The sequence below is a fragment of the Drosophila ananassae genome, chromosome 2L, assembly GCF_017639315.1.
Source record: "Drosophila ananassae strain 14024-0371.13 chromosome 2L, ASM1763931v2, whole genome shotgun sequence".
Lineage (NCBI taxonomy): Eukaryota > Metazoa > Arthropoda > Insecta > Diptera > Drosophilidae > Drosophila > Drosophila ananassae.
Window position 1 is genome coordinate 27,055,416 of NC_057927.1, and position 26,112 is coordinate 27,081,527.

General features: G+C 48.4%; 2 protein-coding genes across 4 annotated transcripts in view; one reads left to right on the forward strand and one right to left on the reverse strand.

The window, feature by feature from the left end:
* The first annotated feature begins 147 nt into the window (after window positions 1-147).
* LOC6505655 (WD repeat-containing protein 91) lies at window positions 148-6,983 on the forward strand. 2 transcript variants are annotated; one of them, XM_044714076.1, is made up of 4 exons: window positions 148-273; window positions 4,159-5,400; window positions 5,461-5,601; window positions 5,669-6,983. In XM_044714076.1, exons 2-4 carry the CDS (start codon window positions 5,157-5,159, stop codon window positions 6,250-6,252), a joined length of 969 nt encoding a protein of 322 aa, XP_044570011.1. In that variant the 5' UTR covers window positions 148-273; window positions 4,159-5,156; the 3' UTR covers window positions 6,253-6,983. The 2 variants fall into 2 exon arrangements, with proteins under 2 accessions (XP_044570011.1, XP_001964522.3); XM_001964486.4 differs by having other exon boundaries at window positions 203-324.
* The window catches only part of LOC6505871 (serine-rich adhesin for platelets), a 35,720-nt gene continuing 16,241 nt past the window's right edge, over window positions 6,634-26,112 (reverse strand). Inside the window, exons 2-6 of one of the 2 annotated variants that reach the window (XM_014905343.3) lie at window positions 20,296-20,663; window positions 17,402-17,748; window positions 15,993-16,274; window positions 10,605-13,372; window positions 6,634-8,238 (exon numbers count right to left, since the gene is read on the reverse strand). In XM_014905343.3, the coding sequence (XP_014760829.1) occupies window positions 7,088-8,238; window positions 10,605-13,372; window positions 15,993-16,274; window positions 17,402-17,748; window positions 20,296-20,663 (4,916 nt within the window). In that variant the 3' untranslated portion in view covers window positions 6,634-7,087. The remainder of the gene's footprint in view (window positions 8,239-10,604; window positions 13,373-15,992; window positions 16,275-17,401; window positions 17,749-20,295; window positions 20,664-26,112) is intronic. The other variant, XM_014905342.3, reaches the window with a different exon arrangement.

Sequence of the window (26,112 nt, forward strand, 5' to 3'; positions counted from 1 at the left end):
CCTCGAGCGATTCCTTGCAAAATATTCCAAAATGACAATTGGAATTCGGAATTTCTGGAGAAACTTGGATTCAAGGAATTTAAAACTTGGACTTGGACAGGTATGCTGGAAAAAGGAAAGGGGAAGGCGCCAAGCACTGGAAGATCTTCCCCACCTACAACCATGGAAACACGAAATGGAAATGGTTTGAGTAAACCAACAACAAAAACGGGAGTCCGGGCACGCGCGCCAAAACCCGACGCCGCTCCAAAAGCGACGATCGGGAAGAAAACTGTAAGTGAAAAGAACAACAATTTAACTGAGAAGACTAACGAAAAGATTGGGGTAAGTGGAAAAAACATATCCATATATACAAACGATCACGCGGGCCCTTTCTTGGTTTGCTTCGACCGAACCAGCGATTCGGCAGCCAGAAAAGCAATTAACCAATTTCACCTGGCAGACATTTTAAAAAAATTGAAAATCTCCGACATTTTGGAGATTAAAAGAGTAGGTTATGGCCGGTGCCAAATTCAATTTGGCTCAGCAGCTATAGCCAACTCTATAATGGAACACGAGAAAAAACTTGAAGAAAATGGCTACCGCGCCAAAATTTTCCCGCATTTTATATGCAAGACTGGGATTATTTTCAGAATCCCTACCAATTTCTCGGAAGAGGAAATAAACGATAATATAAGCTCTGAAGTCCCAATCCTAGGGATTTCTAGAATAATGAAAAAGGATCCCAAAGACAAGGGTCAGCGCATCCCGACAAATAGGGTCAAAATTGCATTCCAGGGACAAAAAGTACCCAAAGAAATCACATTTATGTTTTCAAAGGTGGAAGTGCAGCCTTTCATTTATTTCGTGCAATGCTTCAGGTGTTTCCGCTTCGGGCACACAGCTCTACACTGCAAAGGGCAAGAAAAATGTGGCCAATGTGGAGGGAAACATCCCAAGGAGGAGCATTGCCAAAAAACGGAATGTGCCAACTGCGGAAACGATCACCCTGCTACAAGCAGGGAGTGTCCAGTTAGAAGCAAAGCATATGAAATACAAAAATTGAAAGTGGTGGAAAACCTTTCTGTACAGGAGTTAAAACTCAAACACCCCTCTCTCTTCAAAAGGGCATCCCCAAACCCGGAGGACCGTTCTTGCTTTCCAGAACCGGCCTGGCAAATGCCAAATAGCACACACAACCACACCTCAGAATTTCAAAGGAATACCCTACAATCCTATGCTAGAACGGCTAAATCCTCAACCCCCACCCCTATTTCCTTCTCCAGTGTAGCACAAGATACACTGGACACACTGGGGAAAAAACTTTCTTCATTCCTACTGAATTTCCACAATGACCCAGACTCCAACTCCAAGGTCATCTCTTTTCTCACGGACTTAAGGGACTTTATCAACACCAAAAATGCAATGATTGACGTTTCACAAATAGAACTACTTAATAGCCAATCTTCACATAAACAATGAAAATCCTACAATTAAATATACAAAGCATCAACAATTCAAACAACAAACTCCTCCTCAACATGTACCTGATTAACAACGACGTCGATATTGCCATCATCTCAGAGACCTGGGTTAAAGACAACTCGGACTGTAGCATACTGGGGTTTAAGTTCTACGGAAAACCACGAAGCGATGGTTACGGGGGTGTCGGCCTATACATTAAAAATAACATCAAATTCAGAATTCTCAAAGATAGCAATGTCATTGAGAGTATTGGTATACAGACAACCAATCTTCCGATCAACTTTAACATATTTAGTCTTTATGCTGCCCCTTCCACATCTGTAGAGAACCTCAAACATGGGCTAAGAGAAATCTTCACCTACGCAGCGGCACTGTCAAACCAATCCATCATAGGGGGCGACCTAAACGCCAAATCAATAGCATGGGGTAACTCCACGAGCGACAGAAAAGGACACACAACAGAATACGAGGCACAGGAGGCTGGATTCATTTGCCTTAACGACGGATCCCCTACCTTCTCATTAAACCCATCCCAATTCTCCGTGCTGGACATTACGTTCACGAATCAGAACACCTCAAATCTTCACTGGAGTTGCCCTAAGGCAAAAGTTACAAATAGTAATCATTACCCAATAATCGTAGAGTGGAGCACCCCCACACAGTACACAACTGTTACAAAAATAATCCACAGCAAAGTAGTACAAGATTTTTGCAAAGCGGATTTCAATAGTGTTACCAGTCTTGGTAGGTCGACCAAAAATATTGTTAAAAATAACACAATTCATATCCCAGAAAATTCAAAGTACGTACCAAAGAAATGGTGGTGTGAAGAAGGAGAAAAACTCTTCCGACTTCGCAACGCAGCCAGGCAGAAGTTCTACAAATCAAAAAAAATGGAAGACGCAATTAAAGCTAATGAAGCGGAGAAAAATCTGCAACAGTGTATTAGAAGAAAACGTAGACTGAACTTCCAACAATTCACTCAAGAGATCTCAGACAGCCCCTCAATATGGAATAGCATAGCCAACCTTAAAAAATACAAATTACCTAAAAATGTAGGTAACACTTGGTCTGACGAAGAGAACGATAAATTTCTACAAATGGTAAAGAGCGCCACGACAAACTCAATTGCACCGAGCAACGATCCGCCAACAATTGAGGACAACTTACTCACCCTAGATTTAAAGAAACCCCTAAATTTTGATATCTTCAACGAATATCTAGTCTCAAGAAACCCAGACTCTGCACGGGGTCTGGATCATATATCATACAGAATGATCCAGAACCTACCTTCGCCCAAACTAAGGGAATTATTTAATTTACTAAACAATACCTGGTTATCTGGACTTGTCCCAGACGCCTGGCGAAATATAAAAGTAGTCCCAGTTCCCAAAGGAAAAGTAGGCAATACACAAGTGAATAATTTTAGACCAATTTGTCTTATAAGCACACTCTGCAAATTAGTAGAGGGTATACTAAAATACGACATAGAAGAACAACTACATAACAACCACATCCTGCCAAGCAGATCATACGCTTTTAGAAAATTCAGATCAACCACACAGTGTATAAATGACCTAATAAATTACATACTTCTTCTTAAAAGCCGTGGCTATCAAGTAGTCACGGCATGCCTAGATCTCAAAAAAGCCTTTGATTGTGTTAACATATACACTCTCAAAGGAAAACTTAAACAAATTAAGGTAAACACCCACCAAATAAACTGGATAACCTCATTCCTAAGTAAAAGGTACCTGATTAAGGGAAAAACTAAGGTAGAAATAAATGGAGGAGTTTGTCAGGGAAGCTGCCTTAGCCCCACTCTCTTCAATATTTATACAACAGACCTACACCAAATAATCGATCCACACTGCGAACTCTTCCAATATGCAGACGACTTCTTCCTCGTATGTCATGACAAAGATTTCCACTTAGCCAGACAAAAATTAATCGATAAAATCAACGAATTTGAAGTTTCATGCAGAGCATTAAACTTAACATTTAACCCAGGAAAATCGAAAGTCATGCACTTTAGCAGCCGCAGGCGGCTGCTTAACATTCCACACAACAACACTCAGATAGAGGAAGTGGATCAAATAAGATACCTCGGAAGAACTATATCGGCCAACAACTCCATAGTAGCTCACATTGATCAAACGATGTCAAAGATCAACAAAACTTGTGCCTTCCTCCAACTCCTAAGTGGCTGCCACTACGGAGTGAACCCTAGAAAAGGACTACTGCTTCACAAAGCTTTTGTGAGAAGTAAATTAGAATACGCTTGTTCTTCCTTCTCTCAGATGTCTAAAACGGCCATTGATAGACTAAGAACACTCACCAACTTCAGACTAAGAAAAACGCTAGGACTAATAAAATGTACGCCAATTCCTATAATATACCACATGGCTGCGGAATTGCCACCTGAGTACAGGTTAAAATTTCAAACAGCCAAAGACCTAATAAAAGCATTTGCCTATGACCTTCCAGTGAAGGAAACACTCACAGCAGGCATAGAACTAAACTCTAGCTACGCAAAGATCTTCACAGAATACAGAAACATTATTGAAAACATCAGAATCTCGAACTCACCACCCCTCACATGCTCAAAGATAAAAGCTTTCACAGATTTTTTCATGGGCTCGGCCCAAAGCAAACATGCTACAAGCACAGATATTATAAACAAAATCTTTTCAGAGAAACTCCACGAAATTGAAAAAAGAGGATTAGATGTCTTCTTCACAGATGGATCTGTCACCCACCAACACACCAGCGCAGCATTCCTACATTGGGATAATAGCCACTGGGAATCATTCTACACAAACAGAATCCTGTCGTCATTATCGGCAGAACTAATAGCCATTGACAAAGCAATTGACTACGCCATAAGCAAAGGAATAGCCCGGCTGGCTATACTCACTGACAGCAAAAATAGTGCTACGGCATTAATTAAGCCTTGTCACGTCAACTATATGGTATACGAAATTAAAAAGAAGATCGCAAGACAACCTCAGCTTACTTTAGTTGAGCTCCATTACATCCCGAGCCACTGCAAAATACAAGGAAACGATTTCGTGGACCAGGCAGCCAAAAACGCGCACCTCCAAGGCACCTTCGCTACAATTCCCTGGAGTATTAAGGACGCCACATCAGCCATCCACAATGAGATCCAAAAAGAATGGGAGAGAGAGTATGCCGAATTCGCATCCAGCAAGCCCAGAGGATACTGCAACGTCTTTCCAACATTACTGAATAAGCCATGGTTTTCCCAGCCATCATGTAACCTAGAACCAAAAAACATCAGAGTATTAAATCGAATTTTTAGTGGAAATTGCTTCGAAAACGCAACCCTTGCAAAAATGAAAGTTGTAAACAACAACAGATGTGAATCATGCGATACTATCGATAACGCTTCCCACATAATCCTCAGCTGTTCCAAATACAACGCTACCAGACGAAACTTTCCAACACTTTTAAAATATAATGACATACACGAGTTCCTAAGACTGGAAAACATCGACAAGTACAACATAATAACAGACTTCCTCGATAAAATCAATATTAACATCTAATCAACCCCATACGAACTTAAGATTGGCGTTTTCCTTGCACTAAGGGCGGCCAAATAATCCCTCGACTCCATAAGGCGTCGCGGTAACTTAAAACCCAAAAAAAAAAAAAAAAAATATTCCAAAATGACGCAGGTGGCTTTTCTGGACAACCTGCTGAGGGAGTATCTGGTTTTCCGTGGGTTTTCCAGTACCCTGAAGGCCCTTGATTTGGAGCAACGCACCGAGAAGGACCAGCACTTTCGGGCGGAGCGGGTTCTGGAACAGTTCCAGAACGCAATCCAGGCCTACGACCTTCAGGCCCTACGAAGTCTATGGCTTCACCTGGACAACAACCTGTTCTCCAAGCTGGAGCATACCTACGCAGTGGGTAGGTCCTAAGGGATCCCATGTGAGAACTATGATTCACGAAACACTCCCTCTCTTTCAGCTGTGAAAAAACTGGAAAACAGCTTACTGAAGTATTATCTGGTCACGGCGTACAGCAATAACCGACACGATAAGGTCTCGGAATTCTTTACAAAAATGGCTGGGGAGCTGCAGCAGCACAGCGAGTGGAAGGATTGGTTCTGTAAGTGTTCTACGCTATATCCAGGACAACGCCCTTATTAATCCCAAATCTTTCTTTGCCGATTCAGATTTTCCGTTCTGTCGGAATGCCGAAGAGTCACCCACGTTTGCTTTGTTCTTTACCAAGCAGTGGCAGGACACTCTGCTCCTTTCCCTTCAAAACTTTCTAACCACAGTCTACCAATGCCTGCCGCAACCCTCATTTGTGCGGGCCGAACAGGAGGCGGCCCATATGCAACGCCTCAGTGATGATAATGCTGGTCTTCGCACCCGTCTCCTCCACCTGCAACAGGAACTCCACCAAATGTCCCAGCAACAATCGGGAACAGGAGCCGTCAGCGGAAGTTCCCTTAATGCGGATGCAGGTGCTCGCCGACGGAGTGTCTACCGGCCCCAACAAAGCCTCAGTGACATCTTGCCCTTTGATATTAGTCCACCTGGTCACATCGTGGACGACTTTTGCATTATTGCCTCTGAGGCGAATAGTGTGAGCCAGGCCAGCGATGCCCAGGCCCGCGGACTCAAACAGCTGATCCGCAACATAGGATCCGGCGGTTCGCCTGTGATGGGGCGCAAGGATCAGGCTGCCGGTTCAGTCGGAGAGAAATCGAACAAACGCAGATCGGGAAGTGTGGGACGTAGCTGGATTTAAGATAGTCTGTAGAAGGTTATGAATATACTTTAGGATGACTTTGGGTCGATTATCATTCCTTATGGCATTCCCCAATCAGTTTTTATTTTAAAAGGCCTATAAATCAGACAATTAAATAAGTCAAGGCCTGCATCCTAATATCCTAAACCTATATAGTTTATAAGTATAATTTATCGTAGATTAATTACTTTTGTATAAAACCCATATGACTAAACCTTCAATGAGCAAATATTTGTGTTTTAATAACGAGAGTAAGGCCTTTTTTGTAATATGAAAACCTTACTCATTTCTCACTACATAGAGAGTTCCATCTGGAATTTCTACCCCAGATAATTAGTAACCACCCACCCAAAATCGGCCCAAAGAAGTACACCAGTATTGTCAAGTGTGTTATCCAATGTTTATTATTTATTTGCTGGTCTCCTTAGTTCGTAGACGTACAAAACAAAGAGCAATGCGTGTGGCGTAATACATAAATGCAATAAATAACGTAAAATTACAAATAAATATGTTGTATAGGTGTACAGACGATTCGTATTCGTGTATAAAACATCATCTCGGTTTATACAAGCAGCACAATTTAAAAAATACAGTTACTTCATAAAGGTGTTGTATATTTCTATATATATATACCTATATATATTCTGATATATGTATAAGTTGCATAAAGTAGCATCGCTTCTGACTCGTTTCCGTTCGTCAATAAATGCAATTTCGGCGTGGCTACGGAAGGGAATTGCTCATTTCTCGATTCTCGGATCGTTACTTATGGAATATGTATATGTGTATATCTATATCTGCCTCCTGGCTTCAGAAGTGGGTTAGACCCGATTCCTTACAGAGCCGTCTCAAACGATGGCAGCGCTGGATTCGCCACCGGAGCCGGCACACACTTGTTGCTCTCGGCGCTGGCAGCTCCTCCGATTGCCGCAGATACTGCTGACCCTGCTCCCGATCCTCCTCCTCCGCCTCCTGCTCCGTTTGTTGTCCTGGCAAAGCTCGACTTCAATTCTCCTCGCATGAAATTGTTCTCCTCGGTTTGCAGGAAGAAGTTCCGCCTCAGATCGTAGGTGGAGAGGGTGGGCTTGGTGTCCCCCGCCTCGGAACTGGCCCTGGAGCCCCCGCTGGTGTTCGAGTTGTCCTCCTCGCTGTTGGCCTCCGGTATGGTGGTGGACATAATGTCCGTCCGTGCAGGCGCCGATGCAGCAGTCACCGCATTAACGGGACCCCGAATCTTGGGCGCGAATGTCTTGGAGGGCGAGCCGAACTGCCCCTGGCGCAGCATCCTCCGGTTGGCGAACGTCTTGGGGGATCCACTCAAATCCAACAGCTTGAGGCTGGAGTTCAGGGTGGGCTTTCCGGGCGCCACTTTCTGGCCCACGGTAATTGGCTTCGGCTGGGGAGGGGGTGGGCTGGCTGCAGCCGACGACTTCTTGAGGAGCTCCACGGCGGAGACCTTTCGCTGAACCGGACTTGCCTTGGCGGACTTGGCCAGAAGCAGCTTCTTGAAGTCCAACAGTGTGGTCTTGCTCTGACCGATTCGGTCGGCACAGGTGTTCAGGCGCTCGGGGGAGTCGTCGCTCCAGTTCCTCGGGGGCTGCTTCATCGGGGGCACCTGTGCGCCGGAGTTCTCTCCCTCGCCGCCTCCCCCAACTAGGCCTCCCCGTGTGGGCGTGGAGGTGAGGAAGGCACCGCCGCTGCGGTTCCTTGGCACGATTGGCGATATGTTGCTGCGATTCCCGTCGCTGGCTGCTGTCGCAACCGGCCGCGGCAGACGATCGGCCCGGCGTATGGGCGTGGCATAGAGGTCGTCTCGGCAGGTCACCCCGCTCGTGGGCTGTGGCCTTGGCTGGCTGCGCCGGTTCTGCAGGGTCCAGTAGATGGGCGCACTGCGCTGGAAGGGCGAGGCAGTCTCAACACTCTCCGAGGGCTGATTGTTCGGTGCTGGCTGCACTTGCTCATAGATATTAGAGAAACGTTGATACCCTGCAGGGGCGACAAAAAATTAAAGTAGGGGATTAGTCACAATGTTCAGAATCTTTTAACCATTGCTTTAGGATTAGTAAGCAGTCTCGGGTGCGGTTGGTTAGGATCTGGACCATCAACTACAATAAGCGTTCAAGGCAAGCGTTCCTTACATACCTGGTGGTGTCCCGGGCGACTCGACATTACCTGGTAGCTTATCCGGAACCCAATCCCATTCCCCTATATTTACAAGTGCCGGAATGGTGCTGGGATGCAACTGATGCTTGTGGGTGGGATGGTGGTATGTGGTGGTTTGAGAGAATGTTGGGTATTCGTTACCTTTACCAAATGCCAATGATAATGTCAATGCGGATTTTTGTTTACGAATTTATTCTTTGTTTGTCGATCGGTGGGCGGGATAGGGTTGCATGGAATGCGGACTGAACTTAGCCGAGAACTTAAGTGGTTAGGTGGTGTATATGGTGGTATGGTGCCAATTCTTTAAACTACTCGGGGGGGGTGGAAACGTGCAAAAACTACTACTACACTACTCAACAGGGACGGAACACAAGCAAGCTCTGGTTAAAATGCAGTAGAAGCCTTTTGCACGCCTCCACGTTTCAACTTTTTGGATGGAAAATTTAAAAAATCAGCATCATAGTCTTAGCTTAAGTTTAAATCATAACTGAGTATTGTGTCGATTACAGGACGTGAACGGTGCAAAAAACTTTACAAGAGTGTACAGTACAGGCGTTGGATTATGTTGATTAACAATTTGTTACAAACATTCGTCGATTAAACACGTAACACATATAATATATTATTCCTTAGGTGTAGAGTTAAACAAGCACAATTATAAACAAAGAGGTTAATTTAAATTCTGGGTTAGGCGGAGCCCGGCAGGCGGATCGTAAGACTAATATTTGTACTGCCTGCCGGCACTCCGCATTTAATACACAGCTTGACTTTAAGCTTAAACAATAAATGATAAGAACAATAATTCGAATTAGTCACAAAGCACGGGTGTTATTTACAAACAGATAGCTGCAAGTGTCTAGAATATTTCATTCCTGGTAGTGATACTGAAAAGTGCAAGCTGTGTCTCTAAAAAGTCTTAATCTTGCAAGTCAGCGCTAAAGTATTTTCTCCTTCTTGGAGAGGGAGAGCAGCAGAGTCAGGAGCAGCATATCTAGTGGCGGCGCAGGAGTTGCATCTCGGTGGACATTGAACCCAAGGACAAGTTTCCGTCTTGGCCCATTGAACACGTACGCCCCTGCCGAGTGCCGCCCGAGGGTCTGGCGTAATTACCCCGTTGTGTTTACTTAGGAGGCGGAACTTCGGCCACTACCATATCTCAGTCACCTCGAATTTCTGGAGGATGCGCTGCCTTCTGTTGCCGTTCTCGTCGCTGGGCAGTATTATCTTGAACGGGCGCAACAGCACGCTGTCCACAAAGGACTTGTGGTACTTGGCTGGCAAGGACAAAGGCGGGGCACACGTGTCGTCCTCCTCCTCGTCAGACGACTCCGTCTCGTCTGGCTTTTGTTCGGTAGTTTCGCTCAACAGAGCCGGTGAATCATCAAAGTTCTCCAGCGACTTGTTCTTCAGGTAGGAGGAGTCGCTGCCCGTGGTGAGGGACAGCGAAAACTCGTCCACAAGCCGCTCGAAGGACTTGGCTATCCGCCGCTCCTCCCCAGGTGAGCCCTGCCCGTTCGAGAAGTTGCTGAGATTGCGCAGCCTCAGGGAACTTGTTGCGTGCTGCATGGGGGGCATTGCTCCCGAAGTAGGTGCCGCCGCCAGGGTTCTCTCGGAGAGATTCTCCTTGTTCATCTCAATCTCGCGGAGCTTCAGCTCGTCGTTGGCCAGCCTGTAGCTGTTATTGCGCTTCAGGACAGTGCGAGGCTGGCTGGGATTCGAAGCGGAAATGGAAAACTGCAACGCAATTGGGTCAATCGATAGGGGGTGGGTGTGGATGGTGTTGGGGCTGCCAGCTCCCCCCCTAATGTCATTTACTTTCGCCCTCGGCGGCAGGGGTGGCAGTTGCTCCCCATCGCTGGCGGCATCCCCCTGAATGTTTCGCTGAATGGACCCGGACCCACCCCGGCCGCCCCCCAGGGGGTTAGTTTCCATTTCAGCAACCCTCACTTTCGACTCGTAAACTTTGGGGCTCTGATTCGGAAGCGGATGCTGTTGCCTCACACTTGATATGCTGCCCGCTGACTTGCTGCTTTCTGGATGGTTATGTGGCAGGGTGCTCTTAGTGTTGCAAAGTAGCGTGTTATTTACAGGGACAAAGGAACAGGACGTGGTTTGGACTTGGGTTACGGTTTGGGATACGCTTCGGCAGCCCATTTTGTCTGGATGAAGCTGGTGCTGCGCGGGCTTACCTTCTTCGCCGGAGGAGGAACTATTGGTGGCTGCGGAACCGGTGGAGGAATTGGACTTGCCCGAGGGCGAGGGCATCATCAGGCTGGCCACTGGCGCGGCAATGGTCTCGTAGAAGGGGTTCGTTCGATTCGCCAGGATCTGCTTCTGCTCCTGGTAGGTGGCTCCGGCGGCCTGGTAGGTAGCCATGCCGCTACTGTTGCTGTTGTTACGGCTGAGCGGGGATTTGGCCAGAATCGGCCTCACATTGGCCACCTTTCGGTTGACAATGCCGCCACTCAATAGTAGGAGTTTCGGTGTTTTCAGAGATGATGCTGCTACTCCCGCGGCTGATGTTGCACTTTCTCCCGCAACGGATGGCACTGCACTGTACGCACTTTCGGTTTCCTTCACGTACGGACCAGGTGCGAAGGTGGTGTGTGCACCCTTGCGCCGCTTCAGACTGTCGGAGTCGTATACGACCCTCCCCTCGGCGTTCGGACGCAGTCGTCGCTGTGCCGTCGTCGCGAGCGGCTTCTCCTCGCTCAGTTCGCCGATTTCCGCATACATTGGTATACCAGCACCCTCGCCGCCTCCCCCCGTGGCTCGCTGCTGCCGTGGTGGTTGCTCCGCTTGCCCAGCTACGGCGACAGCTGCTGCCGCCGGCTCACACTCGTAGGGTGGTTGTGCGCAGGCCCGGCTCTGGCTCTGGCTATGGCTCTCTTTCGACGGAGTTTCCGACGAGACTGCATGCCGACGCAAGTGCTGGGGCAGCTCGTTCAACGACACATACTCGGATACGGCGACTGGCGCTCTCCGTGTAACTATGTCATTGGAATAGTAAATGCCCATTCCCGTGGCAGCCACCTTGGGTCGTTGGTTCTGGTTGTTGTTGTTGTTGTTGCTGATGTCGGCTATGGTGACGTACTCGCCGGCCAAGTCGTAAAGCTCGTCGTTGTTCACGGCACTCGAGTTGGCGGGCTTGGGACTTGGCAGTGAACCAGATCCTTTGGTGGGCGAGCTTTTGCCGGGCGCCAGTTTCACCCTTAGCTTTTCGAACATCCCGCTGAGGGCTTTCGTGGGCGTCTGCTTAAGCTCGTTGAGGTTGTGGTCCTTGCTGGCGTTTGTGGGGGTCTTCTGCTCCTCCTCGCCCTCGGCGTCCTGGTCCACATCAATGGTAAGAGTGCGGTTCAGATCCTCCTGGCCGCGCTTCGTCTGGTGCTCGTCGTCGTCGCTGGTCGTGGGCGTAATGATGCACATGGAGGGTATCCGCTTGGAGCTGATGGCTGTCTTCTGCTTGATGCGCTCTATGCGCTCCACTCCCTCCAGGTCGGAGCTCTCCGAGAACTCCAGTTGCTGCTGGTCCTGCTCCTGCTGCCGCTTCTCCTCCATCTCCTTCTCCTCGATTTCCGTGGCTCCGCCCTTGGCCGGCGACATCTTCACATTCCTCTTGATGGTGCCGGTGCGCTCCAGGGTGCTGCCTATGGTGCTGCTGCTGTAGCTCCTCTCCAGGGTGCTGCTGCTGGCACTGGTGCTCTGGCTCCGGCTCTGCCCACTGTGCTTGCCCAGCGAGCTGCTCCGCTCCGGGACATCCGGCCCGGTCACAGCTCCGCTCAGCAGAGCCACTGTGCAGACCGTGCCCGCCGAGCTGGTGGTCGTCGACGTGGATCCCTTGCCGAACAGCTCGTACTCGTTCTCTGCGTTCAGTACCGTCTGGTTGGACTGGCTGCCGAAGGAGTAGCTACTGGTGTGAAGGCTGGTCTGGAGCGGAGTGCCGTTCACCGCCGATGGCTCCTCCTCCTTGAGGGTGCGCAGGCCGCTGTCCATGTGAAAGGAGGTGTAGTAGCCCTCCGTGTCGCAGCTGTAGGCGGAGCTTGTTTCGTCGTCGAGATGACCGGGATAGCCTCCAGCTTCGCCCTGGAGTTCCGGAGTGGCAGTGCCCTCGCTTCCGGTCACACTGCTCGAGGCGGAGGTGTTCAGGAAACGCCTCCTACTCAGCATGGACGAAGGCGGGCCACTGCCTGCTCCGCCCGGCTGGAAGCTGGAGACATTGAGGGAAGTGCTCGAGGCACTCGACTTGGGCTGCATGGTGATCTCGCTGCCGATGGAGGCACGCCCGGACTCCGAGCTGGCACTCCAGTTGCCGCTGGACGAGTGCGGCTGCTCCTCCTTGCCGGCCAGGGCGTGGAGGCCGTTGCGTCGCTGGCGATTCAGGGTGGCCGTCTCCCGCATCTTGACATGCGCCGCCGCCAGGGAGCCCACCGGCTGGAGTCTGCCTCGCAGCTGGCCAGTGCTGGACACACTCATGCTCTTCTCCGAGGAGGAATACGAGGGCTTTCGTTCGTGCGAAAACCGAGATTCACTCTTCTGGGCCACCAAATGATGCACCACACACTCGTCGTCGATGTCCCGCTTGGGCTTCTCGCCATGTCCGGATTCCCCATGATGTTCCTTCTTGTCGGCCCCCGAGGAGCTGCTGTTCTGGGAGCTGCAGCCGCTGGTGTCGAGCTGGTCGGCGACCAGGTCCCCAGTGCGTTGCATGAACTTGAACCGGTTGCGGCCCCACTGCTTCAGGGAGTTCAGCCGGGTGAGGGTGCTCTTGCCCTTGTCGTAGGGCAAGGCAGCAGATTCCTTTTTTAAGATGTCGCTGGACTTGCTCCGGCCGAACTTCTTCGACGACGACTTCTTGGCGTCCGAGGCCGCGGTGGAGGCGGAGGCGGAGGATGTCTGGTGGCTGGAGGCGGGCGCCACGGGCGAGGTGGCATTCGAGGCATTCTTCGACTCCCCATTGCTGTTTTACATTTTGGAAATATTTTGGTATTCGATATATTTGCAAAATATTTGGAGGGGGGAACATAAAAAGAAAATATGTTTGGTATTTGGTTAGCATTTTTTGGTAATGATGAATGGAACATGTGGGAGATGTCAGAGGGCGGAGTGAGAGAGTGGGAGAGAGAGAGAGATAGATAGAGGCGAGAGAGCAGGATAGATGCCTTCTCTATGAACATTATTGTGAGTGAATTTTCAGTCAAGATACATTTGTTTTTTGATTTTGATTTGATTTAGATCTGGATTTCTGTTTCTGTTTCTGGTTTATTTCACGCACACACACAAATGCACATACATGACGTGTTTGGGGGGAGAACTAGAAAAAAAAAACAACAACAGCAAGATGGAAATTAATTAATGGCACAGTTCAAAGTTTAATTTCCGAGCATACATTAATACACTTTTCGTTTTCTGTGCTCTGCGAGAGATTATTACAGGCGATTACAACATCTACATTCCTGAGAGGGGGAGCTATATGTGCCTCCCAATCCCCCCCAGCAGGCAAGGTGCACGGCAGAGAGGGGGAGTGGGCCTCCTCCAGAATAAATTGGCGATAAGAAGGCGGGGAGTCGCTTCGATTCTGGGCCAGCAAACAACTTGAATTAAGGGGATTTCTGAATGCCATTCGGGGCCAAGTGGGGCCGGAGTGGGAGGCAGCCTAAAGTGCAGTCATTGCTAAAAGATTTCCACTGAATCCAAATAAAGCGAACTCACACCGAGAGAGGGGCGCACACACAAGTGCACAAACAGAAACAAAAATCACGAAATGCACTTACAGTTTGACAGCCACTGCCGGAATATGGGTTCAAAGTTTTCGCCTTGCTCCGCATTTTTTTCGACTGCTGATCGCACAGATATTGAACAGCATTGACATAATGCCTCGCCACACACACCAATAGCATGTGTGTGTGTGAGTTGGGGTCTCAAGTTGCACAAATAAGCAACAATACGACGGGGTATGTAGAACGCAGTCAGATGGAATGACGCCGTCTCCAACTTCGGGACTTCGGGAGTTTGTGGGCAGACGCCGAGCCGACAAACAAACAAAAAAGTACAAGATTTATGAAACTTTTAGCAAAAGGCGTCGTCGCTGTCGTGTATGGCATTTGAAAAGCACAGGAAAAGCAGCAACAAGGGAATAAAGTTAAAAAACTTATCCACTTCGACCAAAAGTCTGATTCATTTTGGGAATAAAGGTATCTTGAAATACCTGATATTACAGGCTTACTTTTGTTAGTTTTTAAAACAATACTTTATAGATTTTAAATAAAATTAATTTACCAACAAGATAAGATATAATTGTATAATGCCAATTCAAGTTCTATCTAATATTTCAAACCTTTATGACTTTAAAGCCATTTTTACAAATCCCTAGCGTATTTTTTCTGTGCAACCTCAGTGGTTGCTGCAGTGGAATAGTGTCGCTTTTGGAATGGCTGCAGCTTTTCGGTCTTGGCCAAATCCTACGGAACTCAGTCCTACTCTCGCATGATTTATGCTGATGATGAGCAGGCGGCCAACAGGCGGGAGAAGCGGAAAAGGCTCGAGAGTGGGCCGACTGACTGACAGTCGACTTAGGTGCAACCCGAATGTTGCTGGGGGGCTGGTGGGCTATGGCTGGTGGCTGGTGGCTGGCAACAAATGTTGCCCAACATGTGTGGGCGGTTCGAGAGCAGGATAAGAATGTGCGGGGGTGAGTGTCTTGGATGGATCATGGATCATGGATCACGGATCATGATGTATGAGTTTTTTAATTGACTGACTATGAGTGATTGTGTGTGTGTGGATGGATGTGTGTATGGAAATGTTCTGGTTGTGTCTGCTGAAAATCGATTAATTTGTTAGGCTGTTTTGTTGCAAGCTCGCTTGTTCGTTACTCATCCAGAGATGCATTTAAAGTTTCCGTTCAGAACGTCAGAACGTGGCTTTTAAAATAATATTTCGCAAAGAATACGTAGCTGAAATTTGAATTTGGCTGGCATGTTTGGCTAAGGTTTCTAATTACGTACAGCAATGCTAATAACACAATTTATTTACAATTTTTTTCTTTTTTGTACAACATTCATTTTAGTTTCGTAATTAAATTGGTAATTTAGAGACATTCAATTCGTTGCATGCAAGTTGTGCGGCTAATTGGCAAACAATATGTATAATAGGTACGAATAAAAATAGTTAATAATTTAAAGTTCTGATCTGTACAGTCCGCTAGGCGTTTTGTTCAAAAAATATTCAAGAGGCAATATTTAATTCGTAAAATTAGGCAACACGAAAATTAGGCAAACGAAGAAAACTAAACAGCATAACAAATCGTCCAGCTTAGCTTGGCTGATCACAATAATCTCATAAGAAAATGCAATTTCGAAATAAGTCGGATAATACGGGTTTATGAGCGGCCAGATCCGGCGGATCTGTCCGGCTTGTATGTACACATGTAGATACGAGGTTTAGTATGTTCTTATGTACAGTCCGAGAGGCGAACGAAAGTGGGGAAAGGAAGTAACAGGTGGCATCTATACGAACACATATAGTACCATATGTACCATGGAGATAGATAGGCTAGATAGACAGAGCCGGCTACATACCCATTGGCCGCGTCCTGGATCTCCTTCTGGTCGATTCCGGCTATGGTGTTCCTTCGCTTGCCGCGCACTTTCCGGGACCTGGAGCGCCGGCTTACGGTCTGGACGTTGTCGTCCAGGTTGTTGCCCTCCGCCTGGCCGCCGTTCTCCGGCGAGGCGCTGCTCGAGGACCCGGCGGCGGCGGTGGTGCCACCCGCGTAGCATCCACTGGTGGACTTTCGTGCCGCACACATCCGCTGGAAGTGCTTCCCGCTGGTGTTTACCGAAATCACTTCGGCGGGGTATCTGTTGGATCGCAACGAGAATATTGTTTAGTAATTAATCATTTCAAAAATTAAACTAACGTGGAAAGTGGAAAATGGATTCCTCAGCTCAGGTTGGGCAACCATCTGGAGAAACTTGTTTATAAAAACGTTATGCGGAAAACGTGTAGAGCTTAACTTATTTCGACCGAGGCTACGGACTTTTGAAGTGCACTTCTGCGGTTATCCAAACAACAATTTGTTTACGCTTTAATACGCCAACCAGCCACATTTTTGTGCTCCAAAACCGACGGAGCGTGAATGCCCGGCTCGGTTGGTCTGGTCTGGTCTGTGGCTGTGGCTGTGGCTGCTCCATTTCGGAGTTTTAAAAAACATCGAACAAATGAGCCATGGCCGCATCGGACACGCCCAGTGTCCAATGCCCGATCGGGGCGGGGGCCGGGAAGGTGCATTCTGGGGCCAAGCCGGGTCGGCGACACTTGCATAATGTGTGTGTGGCCGCATTGTAAATATTCATACGTAATTGAATTAATTTATTTAAGCATTTTTTGCCCCGATGCGCTCGCCGAACGAGCATCTCGTGCTCCAGACGGACAGGGCAAAAAAGCTATCGAACGTCGAAAAAATGTATAATAATAACAAACAACGGATAGCTATAAAAGCTATTATTTCTTTTTTTGTTTGGTGCGTCATGAAAAACAAAGCAAACAATAGACGCGGCCAAATTTGCATAAAAAACACATTAAAATTGTGTTTAAATTCAAGATTCTCCAGGAATGGGAAATGGGCACAGCTGTTGTAAAACTGTAAGCCGAGACACAGTTCGTTGAAAACTGTGGAGGAGTTTTAATATCTCTTACTTTTGATTTAATCTCTTAGTTTAGTTTATTAAAATGTATATCTCTTGTGTTTGTCTGTCTTCTTAGAAGTGAATAAAGGAAAATCTTATTATTTGTGTGAGAAAATCAAATCAGCCTTCTGGTCTTTTTTGAATGAATCATTAATTCATAGAATGCTTGCTTGGCACTTGCTAGAAACCCAATTATGAGTTTATTAATTAAACGCGATAAATTAATGCTGAGCCGGATAAAGCTATCAAATGGAAAGGCGAGAAACCCGATCGCCTGAGGGGCTTTCCGTAATACTCACTTTAAGGCAATCAGTTTGGTTTGTTCCTCGGGCGAGGGCAGGCGATGATTCAAAGGCACGTCTTTATTGATATCGTTCGGCAGCAGGGCCTGTGGGTGGTGGTTGCTCCGGGACTGGTGGTGCTGGGAGCTGTCCGCCGCCTGGCTCAGGTTCTGGGCGTACATGGCGTCCACGGCGTCGGCGGAGAGGACGGACGGAGAGAGGGCCGGTGTCAGGAGGCCGTTGTCGCCGATGGCCAGGGAGGTGCTCACCGAGGTGTCCACATGGTGCATGCAATCCGGCGTGACGGTGACATCACCCAGCGCCTCGCTGGATGTCCACTTCCGCAGATCCTCGATGGCGGCGGGCTGTAAATAAACAAAAAACGAAAGCCTGTTAAAAACATCGTCCTTAATTAACGCATTTGGCATGCAAAAATATTGTTTTATGCTCGCAGGCCCGCATGTGTGGTTGTGTGTGTGGTTGTGGCGTTTATGTGGCTTTCATGTTCGGGCGGACAGGTCCTTAATTAGCCAGTGGGACAGAGGAGCCGCCGCAACAGCCTGTCACGAACAGATCCCTTTATGGGAGACGTGAGCTGCCTCTTGGTGTTCTGTTTGCCCAAACATTCTTCTATGCTTTCCGCAAATTGGGGCAAGTCACGCGATTTTTAAATCTCCCAAAATGTTGCAGGTTTCATTTTTGTATTCTTTTTTGTGTTACGAAATCGAAACTCAATCAGTTTAATTAAAAACAATAAAGGAACCACTACTCTCCACGGTGGAGATCCATAAAAGTGGGCACAGCTGAAGCTAGTTCTATGGTTAGTTGGGAAAGAAGATTGACTTTAGAATGGAATCTGAAAACAATCTAGAAATCACGTAATGAATACACAATGTAATTTCATTTGTCTGCACCAGAAACATTCAAATCGTCTGATGTTTTTAAGTGAATTACACTCATAAAGAAAAAGCGCAATCTTTTCATTTGATTCCTAAATTCGACTGCTCCAATCAATTGTAACAATTGAAAAATATCTGGCAGAGGGGTGGTGCGATGGGGGCTTACACTGTCCCCCCAAATTTCCATTTTTTGGAGCCATTTCCATGGCCACCCACACCACCGAAATCTACATAAAAAGGCACTTGAGCTAGATTTCCAGAGTAATTGAAGCAAACTCCAGAGCCGGGGCTTTCTGGTATCTCCCCAGCATGTCAGAGCGGACAGGAGGGGCAACTGTGGCCAACTTTTAACGATAAAATATTTGCACATAAATGTCGAGCCGTATATAATAATGCAATTTAAGTGCCGTCAAGACGGCAGCCCACAGGCTCGTTCCAGGCCGTCTTGGAGATAGTTGCTGCCGTAACCAATAAACCGCAGAGCGCTAATGGCCGGCCTGGATGGCCTGGAGTCTGGGACTTGGCTTTGACTTTCCTGGGGGTATTGAGTATCTTTTTGGGGTGCATTGGAGCGGAAAGCAACGGCCAACAAGCCAACAAGCCAACTAGCCAACTAACGTCAAACGCAATGCGAAAAGGATTAAAAGTCATTTTATTAAGGAGCAGACGACAGAATGGAGCTACGGCTAGAAATGGTAGGATATCTGGCGACAGTACCAGCCAGTGGACTGCGATTGACAGCCGGCGTGCTTGTTTTTGCCAAAAAGAAACTAGTTTGGCAACCTATTGAACGGGGATCCGAGTTGTTGTCGACGTCGCGGCAGTTGCCATTGGCATCCCAGTCCATTGGCCGCTGGCTGTTTGTCTTTGCGGAGCTTATCTAATGGCCTGGCTAAAAGATAAACAAGCCACGACGTCAGCGGAGGACAAAGACGCCACAAAGACTAAATGGGATGGCTGGAAAGCGCGTTGACTCAAATTAACTGCAATTTTCTGATATGAGCTGCTTCGGGCGATGCCATTGTGGATCTTCTTTTCAATTCAGTTGGCTTAAAGTTGAAACGATTTGTGTCGAAAGGAAGGACTTGCCAGCACAAAAGGTACAAGCTGGGCAAACAAAGGCGTCAAGAAATGGCCCAAAAACTTGTAGAAAGGATTGTACTTCTAAGGCTATTCGGCTTATCCTACTAAACTATTAAGTCTTTAATTAACCAGCCCTCTGATTTATAGATCTCTTAGCCCAATTAAGAAGACAACTGCTGCAGTGAGCCAATAGAGCAGTCGAGGCACGATCCCTTAATTAAGATCCCTAGTCGAACTGTCTGTCAAGATTCAATTGATGTGTGCAGCCCAAATAGCTCCGGCTAACTAGCCCCGACAAGCCGGCTCGCCAAAGCCGCCACAAAATAGCGTGGGACGTCAGTTGAGCAATTAAAACGGGTTGACTAACTCGGAATGATTTGCTGCGTCCACCGACTCGCTCTCTTCCTCGTTGGCCATTACCCGGCTGCAGATGGCTGATGGGCGATGGATGAGGTCTGTGTGTGGTCTTTGTTGGCTTGTTCCACTACCAGTTCCAGTCGCAGTCGCAGTCGCAGTCTCAGTACCCGTTCCCATTCCCGTCATCGCCATAACACTGGCACGACAAAGATTGGGCGGCCACACGGACGATGTGGAGCAAACAGTTGCCCCAGAGTTGGGTGGAAAGGGGGCGATTTGGCATTAGCTTTTGAGGCAACACAGCTGGCGGCCTTTGGATACAAGAGGAGGAGCAGTAGGAAGCGGCAGCCACACAGACCACACACATGAGGTCGTCATAGTTTGCGGTATGGTCTGGTTTTTCGTTTTGGGTAAACTGCCACAACAAAAGTATTATTTATGCATGGGGAAGTAATGCTCCGCACGGTGTACAAAGTGGCAAGTGTACCTGTGCCTCCAAACGGGCCTCTAACGGTCGACAAGTCGGAGAACCAGTTGGAAGCAGTTAGCCCGGCCAAATGGCACTCTACTCACCAGGCGGATCTCGATTTCGGCGTCGATGCGCGTGCGCAGCTTGCGGTTGGCGTTCCCGAACTCCGAAATGCACAGGAGCTGATCCTCTGCTCCCGCGGAGCCGTTCAGCTGCAGGACTTCGTTGTCGCTGGACAGGACCTCGCCGTTGAAGGAGATGGATCGGGGCGGGGTGAGGGCCTGGGAGTGGGCCAGGGAGGCCAGAGCTCCGGCCGTGGCCCCGGCGGAGACGGGCAGCTCCTTGCCGGCCTCCGTGTACAGCTGCCGGACGCTCTGGGGTCGGGTGTCGCTGGTGAAGAGCTCCTTCTGGAATGACTTGTCCGTCTCGTAGTGAAGCTTGCGCTGTGCGAAGGTGAGCAGGTCGCTTTCAGCTGGAAGAAGAAATAAACGATTTAATTATAGACATTATCGAGGCATGTAATCCCCCAAAGCCTTTCATCTCTGGCCATTTAACTCCTCCATTCACCTCTATCATCGGCGGATAATTACAAAGAGCATCTCGCGTAATCTAATGGAAATAGCCGCGCCCCAGTGGATCCTCCACCCCTCGATACAATACAGTTTCAATTTGGCCCACATGGCGATCGCCTCGATGCTGCCCTCCTCCGTAAACAAAAGGGGGGGAAATAAATCAACGCGGAAATTAATAGAGTGGAAAAATCGCCACAAAACCAAGGACACTGGGAATACTACGAAAAAAGAAAACTGAATTATCGCAGCAAGTTGCAGCAAAATGAATGCCATGAAAAATTGTAATTAACTTTAATAACCCAGCCACATGCCCAGGGATTGGGAATGGGACTGGAACTGGGACTGGGTGGGGGCAACTCCTCGCTGCATATTTAATTTTCATGACAAAAACAGGACGGAGGGAGCGAACCGGCGACCGTTTGTCTTTCTGGCTGTCTGCACATTTTGCATTTAATAGGCCGCCGCCATGTGGACTTGGTCGGCAATGAAAACAAGGCCCGAGGAGGAGTCTCTACCAGGAAGCCAGCCAACAGAAGCCGAGCCATCCACTCGTAGATTAACAAGCCCAGAGCAAAGACACTTGACATAGAAGAGGAACAAGGCGAACGAGATGGGAGGAGGAGGAACTGCATCTGGGAGATGGTCAGGATGACAGGGAGACAGGGCGACTGGACCTGGACCTGGACCGATGCCAGGAGGCATTTGGAATGGAAATGGCAGTGGAGATGGAGATGGAGATGGGCTAGAGAAACGACGGCAACCTAGCGCTAAATTCAGGCAATTTTATGGCAGCCGGGCCACATTTTGACGTTTAGTGCGCCACTGGAAGACGCATGAGTCTGAATGCCACGGATTGGTCCTGCTCCTCTCCGATCTCGGATCCTATTAGCCATTTCAAGAGCACAGACATTGGCACGCACCAAGTGACCCCCGTTGTCTGGCACTCCGGCACTCCAGCACTCCAGCACTCCGGCACTCTGGCACTCTGGCAGTCAACTGGCAGAAATAAAATCTGAGAAATAAAATGCGAAAATAAACAATCTCGCAGCTCCACAGTTGCCTGTTAATTTCGTTGAAATGCGAAATTCAATTAAGCATGCTCAGGTGCAGCGGAGGAGAGCGCCTGCTTTTTCGGCCAAACGGAAGCTGACAGGCAGCCGTCGCCGGAAATGGCAAATTAACTTGGCAAAAATTGTTTTCCCTCAAAATATTGTTGCGAAAAAGGAGAAGGGGCCCCAGGGCAGAGGCGTCGTCACGTCTGGGCAACGGCCATGGCCCTGCCGGTGCTGCTGCCGCTGCACATAATTTATGACTCATGTACAAGAATGTCTCTTCGCACATACGTACTGTGTACACAGCACAGCACAGAGCAGCAGATTGCAATCGGTCCCGGGATGCAGCCATGCCATGGCCACAAGTCCCGTCTCGGGAGATTGCCTTAAACTATTTTCCCCCACGCGGCCGGCCAGGACGAGCCGCAGCCGGGAAGGAGATCACTTTCTGGTCATGTAACCACAGCCATGGCTAATACAAGGCCTGGGCCGGCTATATATGGCTGTAATCCACTTTTATGGCGATTTAGCCGCTATCCCACTACAACTGTCAGCCAGTGGGCTCTGATATGTGATCGGAGTGGAGTCGGACGAATAGAGGATTCTCTATTTTTTCCTCAATACTAATTCTCATTAAAAACTCTTATGAGTTCTACCTCAATCATATTTAATTGCCATTTTAAGAGTCATAAAGTAATCAGACACCTATAATCCCTTCGAAACCCATGACAAGTACTTCCGCCATAAAGGTGAGCCCCCGATAGACCAACTTGTTATGCAAATACAACTTTGTGCTCTCCGGAATTTGGAAATATTTATTTTTGTGACAGCCTTCGAGGTGATCGGCCACCCCGCCAGCCCCCAGCGATAGGGGCATGTGCAAATATTGTATTACCAGGCAGTTTGCGGCTCGGCGCCCGCCTTCTGTTGACATCTCTCGATTGTCATGTCAGGAGCGATGAAATTTATAGGAGGCCGCAAATCAAAGCCCGTCCCGCCCCCCTTGCGGGCGATGATGTGCGGCAGATGGAAAACCAATAAGCCCTGAGCCAATATATCAAAAGTGCATTTGCCAAGGCACCAGACCAGACCAGACCAGATCGGTCCGGGCCGGGCCGGAGCGGCGCACATTGACACGTATGTAATGCGATGTTATGCGGCTGATTCTGATGCCGATGTGGATGTCGATGCTGAGGCATTCGCCAGATACTCGAAGCCGATGTGGAAAAGCCGCAAATAAATGAGATTTGCACAAGATGTTGGCCAACCCAGCTGGGGCTGAACGACTCCGAAGCTGGCTCTTTTCAGAACTTACCCTGGCCATAAACTGACACCGAGCGCGGCAAGGGTGAGCGGCGGCAGCAGTAAGAGTACGTGCAGCATAAAAGCTGCTCGCTGGCACGTCGGCAGCGTCAGAGCTGTGGTATCTAGCAGATACAATCTGTCATAGAGTAACGCGTTCCGAAGCATAATTTGCGCCAAACGAGTCTCGGGCAGAAAGGGGGAGGTGGCCCCACGGTGAGGTGAGCCACGATAATGTCTTGGCAATAAATGATTTATAAGCCATCCGCTGGCTGCCTTAATTACGCTGATTGCACCAGGTTAGAGGTCGTTGGCCCCTTCTGCTTTCTGGTTCTTTGTTTCTGCCCCGATTCAGCGTCTTTTTGTTTTCTGTTTGCTCAGCTCTTCGCTGGCCGAAAACATAATTGCATCGAGTGCAGTTCCTCAGACTCAGACTCAGACGGAGTGAAGCTCTCCTCGAATCAGTGGGCTGCCCACTTTAATTTAATTATTTAAGGCGGAAAACAAGTGCAGTTTGTCCGCGGAGCTGAATTAAAGGCCGAGCAGTCCGCCCTTGGCCGTGGCAATCTGGCTGGCGGCCAGACGACACTCGGACGATGTCCATGTGGCATTGTGGCCCTCGCCGGAGCATGCGGCGCGTAAGTATCGTAATGGCATTTAACGCAATTACGGGTCACATTTGGGGGAAGCGGAAAGCGAAGGTCCTGCGACAAGTGCGGCGATAAAAGCGACAGCCAAGTGATAAATTAATTAAAGCGCAGAGCGGGGAGTGCTCAAGGAATCATAAAAACTGATGGAGAGTTAAACAGGTTACTAGCCCAGAAAATTTAAGATAAAGTTCATCAATCACAGAGTGATCTCATCGCTCTCAGAGCTCCTTCCCAGCGCCCATTTGTTTGAGGCTTGAGCCTCGGCCTGATAACCTTTGGGTTTAATTTTTCAAACGCCCTAAAAAGTATTCAGTTTTTACAAATACGAAGCTCTGTCCGGAGATCCCAGCGCTTATCACCGACCGTGTTCAGCGCTCAGCTGCTCGGATGATTTATGAGCAGCGATTTCCTCGGCGACAGGGGGAGCTTTAAGCAGAAAATGCCAACTAAAAAGTGCAGAATAAACAAAATAGCCAAATACATATTTTGGCAGCATGTAATACGCAATGAGGACTACAACTAACACACAAAAATGTGTGTGCTGGGGAGTCACATGTGCTTTATGGCCAAAAAGTTTTCGCCGGGCGGAATCGGGGGTTGCTGCTTTAGCAAATTTTCGCCAAGCCCGGCCAACAATGGGCCACCGCCGCATTTTGGGGCGCCACAAGAGCATAAATTGTAAAGCCAGCCAGCAAAACAAAAGCTAGACAAATTTATGCAATGCCCTGGGGTGGCATTGGCGGCAAAAAAGCAAGAGGAGGAATGGGGAATGGGGCATGGGGCAGGGGCAGTAGCAGCCGCTACCCAAAAGCAATCAACGGGCAAATGTTGCACGTAATGCGACAGTAAAAATTGTTGCCAAAACAGAGCCAGCCCAAAACGCAAAACTGAAAAGGCAAAAGCATAATGTTGACAGCAGAAATGGCAAATAAAATTGGTTTCGCTTTTTGCTCTTCCGACTGGAAATCTCATTAAGCGGGCCAGCTAAGTCCCATATGCGTATCCCAGGCACTCGCTTCCTCCTTCCTCATAATGTTTCTGCTTTTTTGGTGAAGACAACTTTCCCAGCTGCACTATTAAATCTGATTTATGCTCCCCGACCTTTTCTGCAGTTCACTGCCATCGGCCGAGTGACACACCCACGCGAGAAACGCATTTCGCCAATAAAAATGGGCAAGTCACGTGGTTCTGATTCGCCAAGCCCTCGCGGGCCATAAAAGGTCGAAATGCGGTTCGCTTTGGGTTAAATATGGGGGGAAAGTGAGTGAGCTGGGCTGAATTATGTGCCGGGGCGAACTCTTTTCCCATTAGGTCCTGCGATGGGAGATAGCGCACGACTCATTCGGCTCTAAAGAGGATTAAAAGGGAGGGAATCGCAGGCACCTTAACCCTGATTTAGAAATGGATTAGTGGGATGAGTATCTCTAACAGGGATTTCCAGGAGTGCTGAATAGTTCCAAGAACCAAGAATAGAACTTATTCATATTATCTCTTAAAGATTTAGTCTTAAAGACTATTTCTTAGTCTCCTAATTTAATACAAACATGATTCATCTGCCACCCCCTCCACTCAGTAATAATTATGTTGATTTAGGCCCGAAGATGCCATCGACTGACAGCTTGGCTTTTATTTGAATTAATTGACCCCGAGCACTTGTCGAGATAGCAATTAGCGCACTCTTGTTTTTGTTTTTTTGGGCCAATTAATAATAAGCCGCCGAGAGCCCGGCTTGCGGCTTTATTAAGTAAGACTATTGCTTCCGCCCCCGGGGTATAATGATAAAGTATAGATGGCCCTGGGGCGGGGGAGGCCTGCTGACTTTGTGACTTTACGGCCGTGTTAGGCAATTAAATGAAAACGTAAAATTTGCTGCTAAACATTTGAGTGCCGCCCCCGCAGCTCCTGCCCCGTCCCGCTACCGATGTTGCTGCTGTGTTTTCCCTTTTGCCGTTCAATTTCAATCATGAGCCGTGTCTATCAATCGATTTCCCAGCCCCCGGGCGAACATAAAATGCAGTCAGCCCCTTCCCCGACTCTGGCCCCGACTGGCAATTGAATGAAAAATGCATCTCACCAACTGCCGCCTGTGGCAACTGCTGTCTGCTGATGGTTGTTGTTGCCCCGCTGTTGTTGCTGCTGCGGCCAATAAATTTAAGTGACATGCGTTTTTCAGCGAGTACCCGCGGGATAAGTTTACTTAAAATTCCTAGGGGTTATATGCCCGGGGAGGAACCAGCGATCAGCGCGACTGATATCATTAAGGGAACTCCGGAGAGCCACATCCTCAGTCGTCGGTTGGGCTGCCTGCGGAAGTTAAAAATAAAGGCACCCAGCCAGCCGCCATG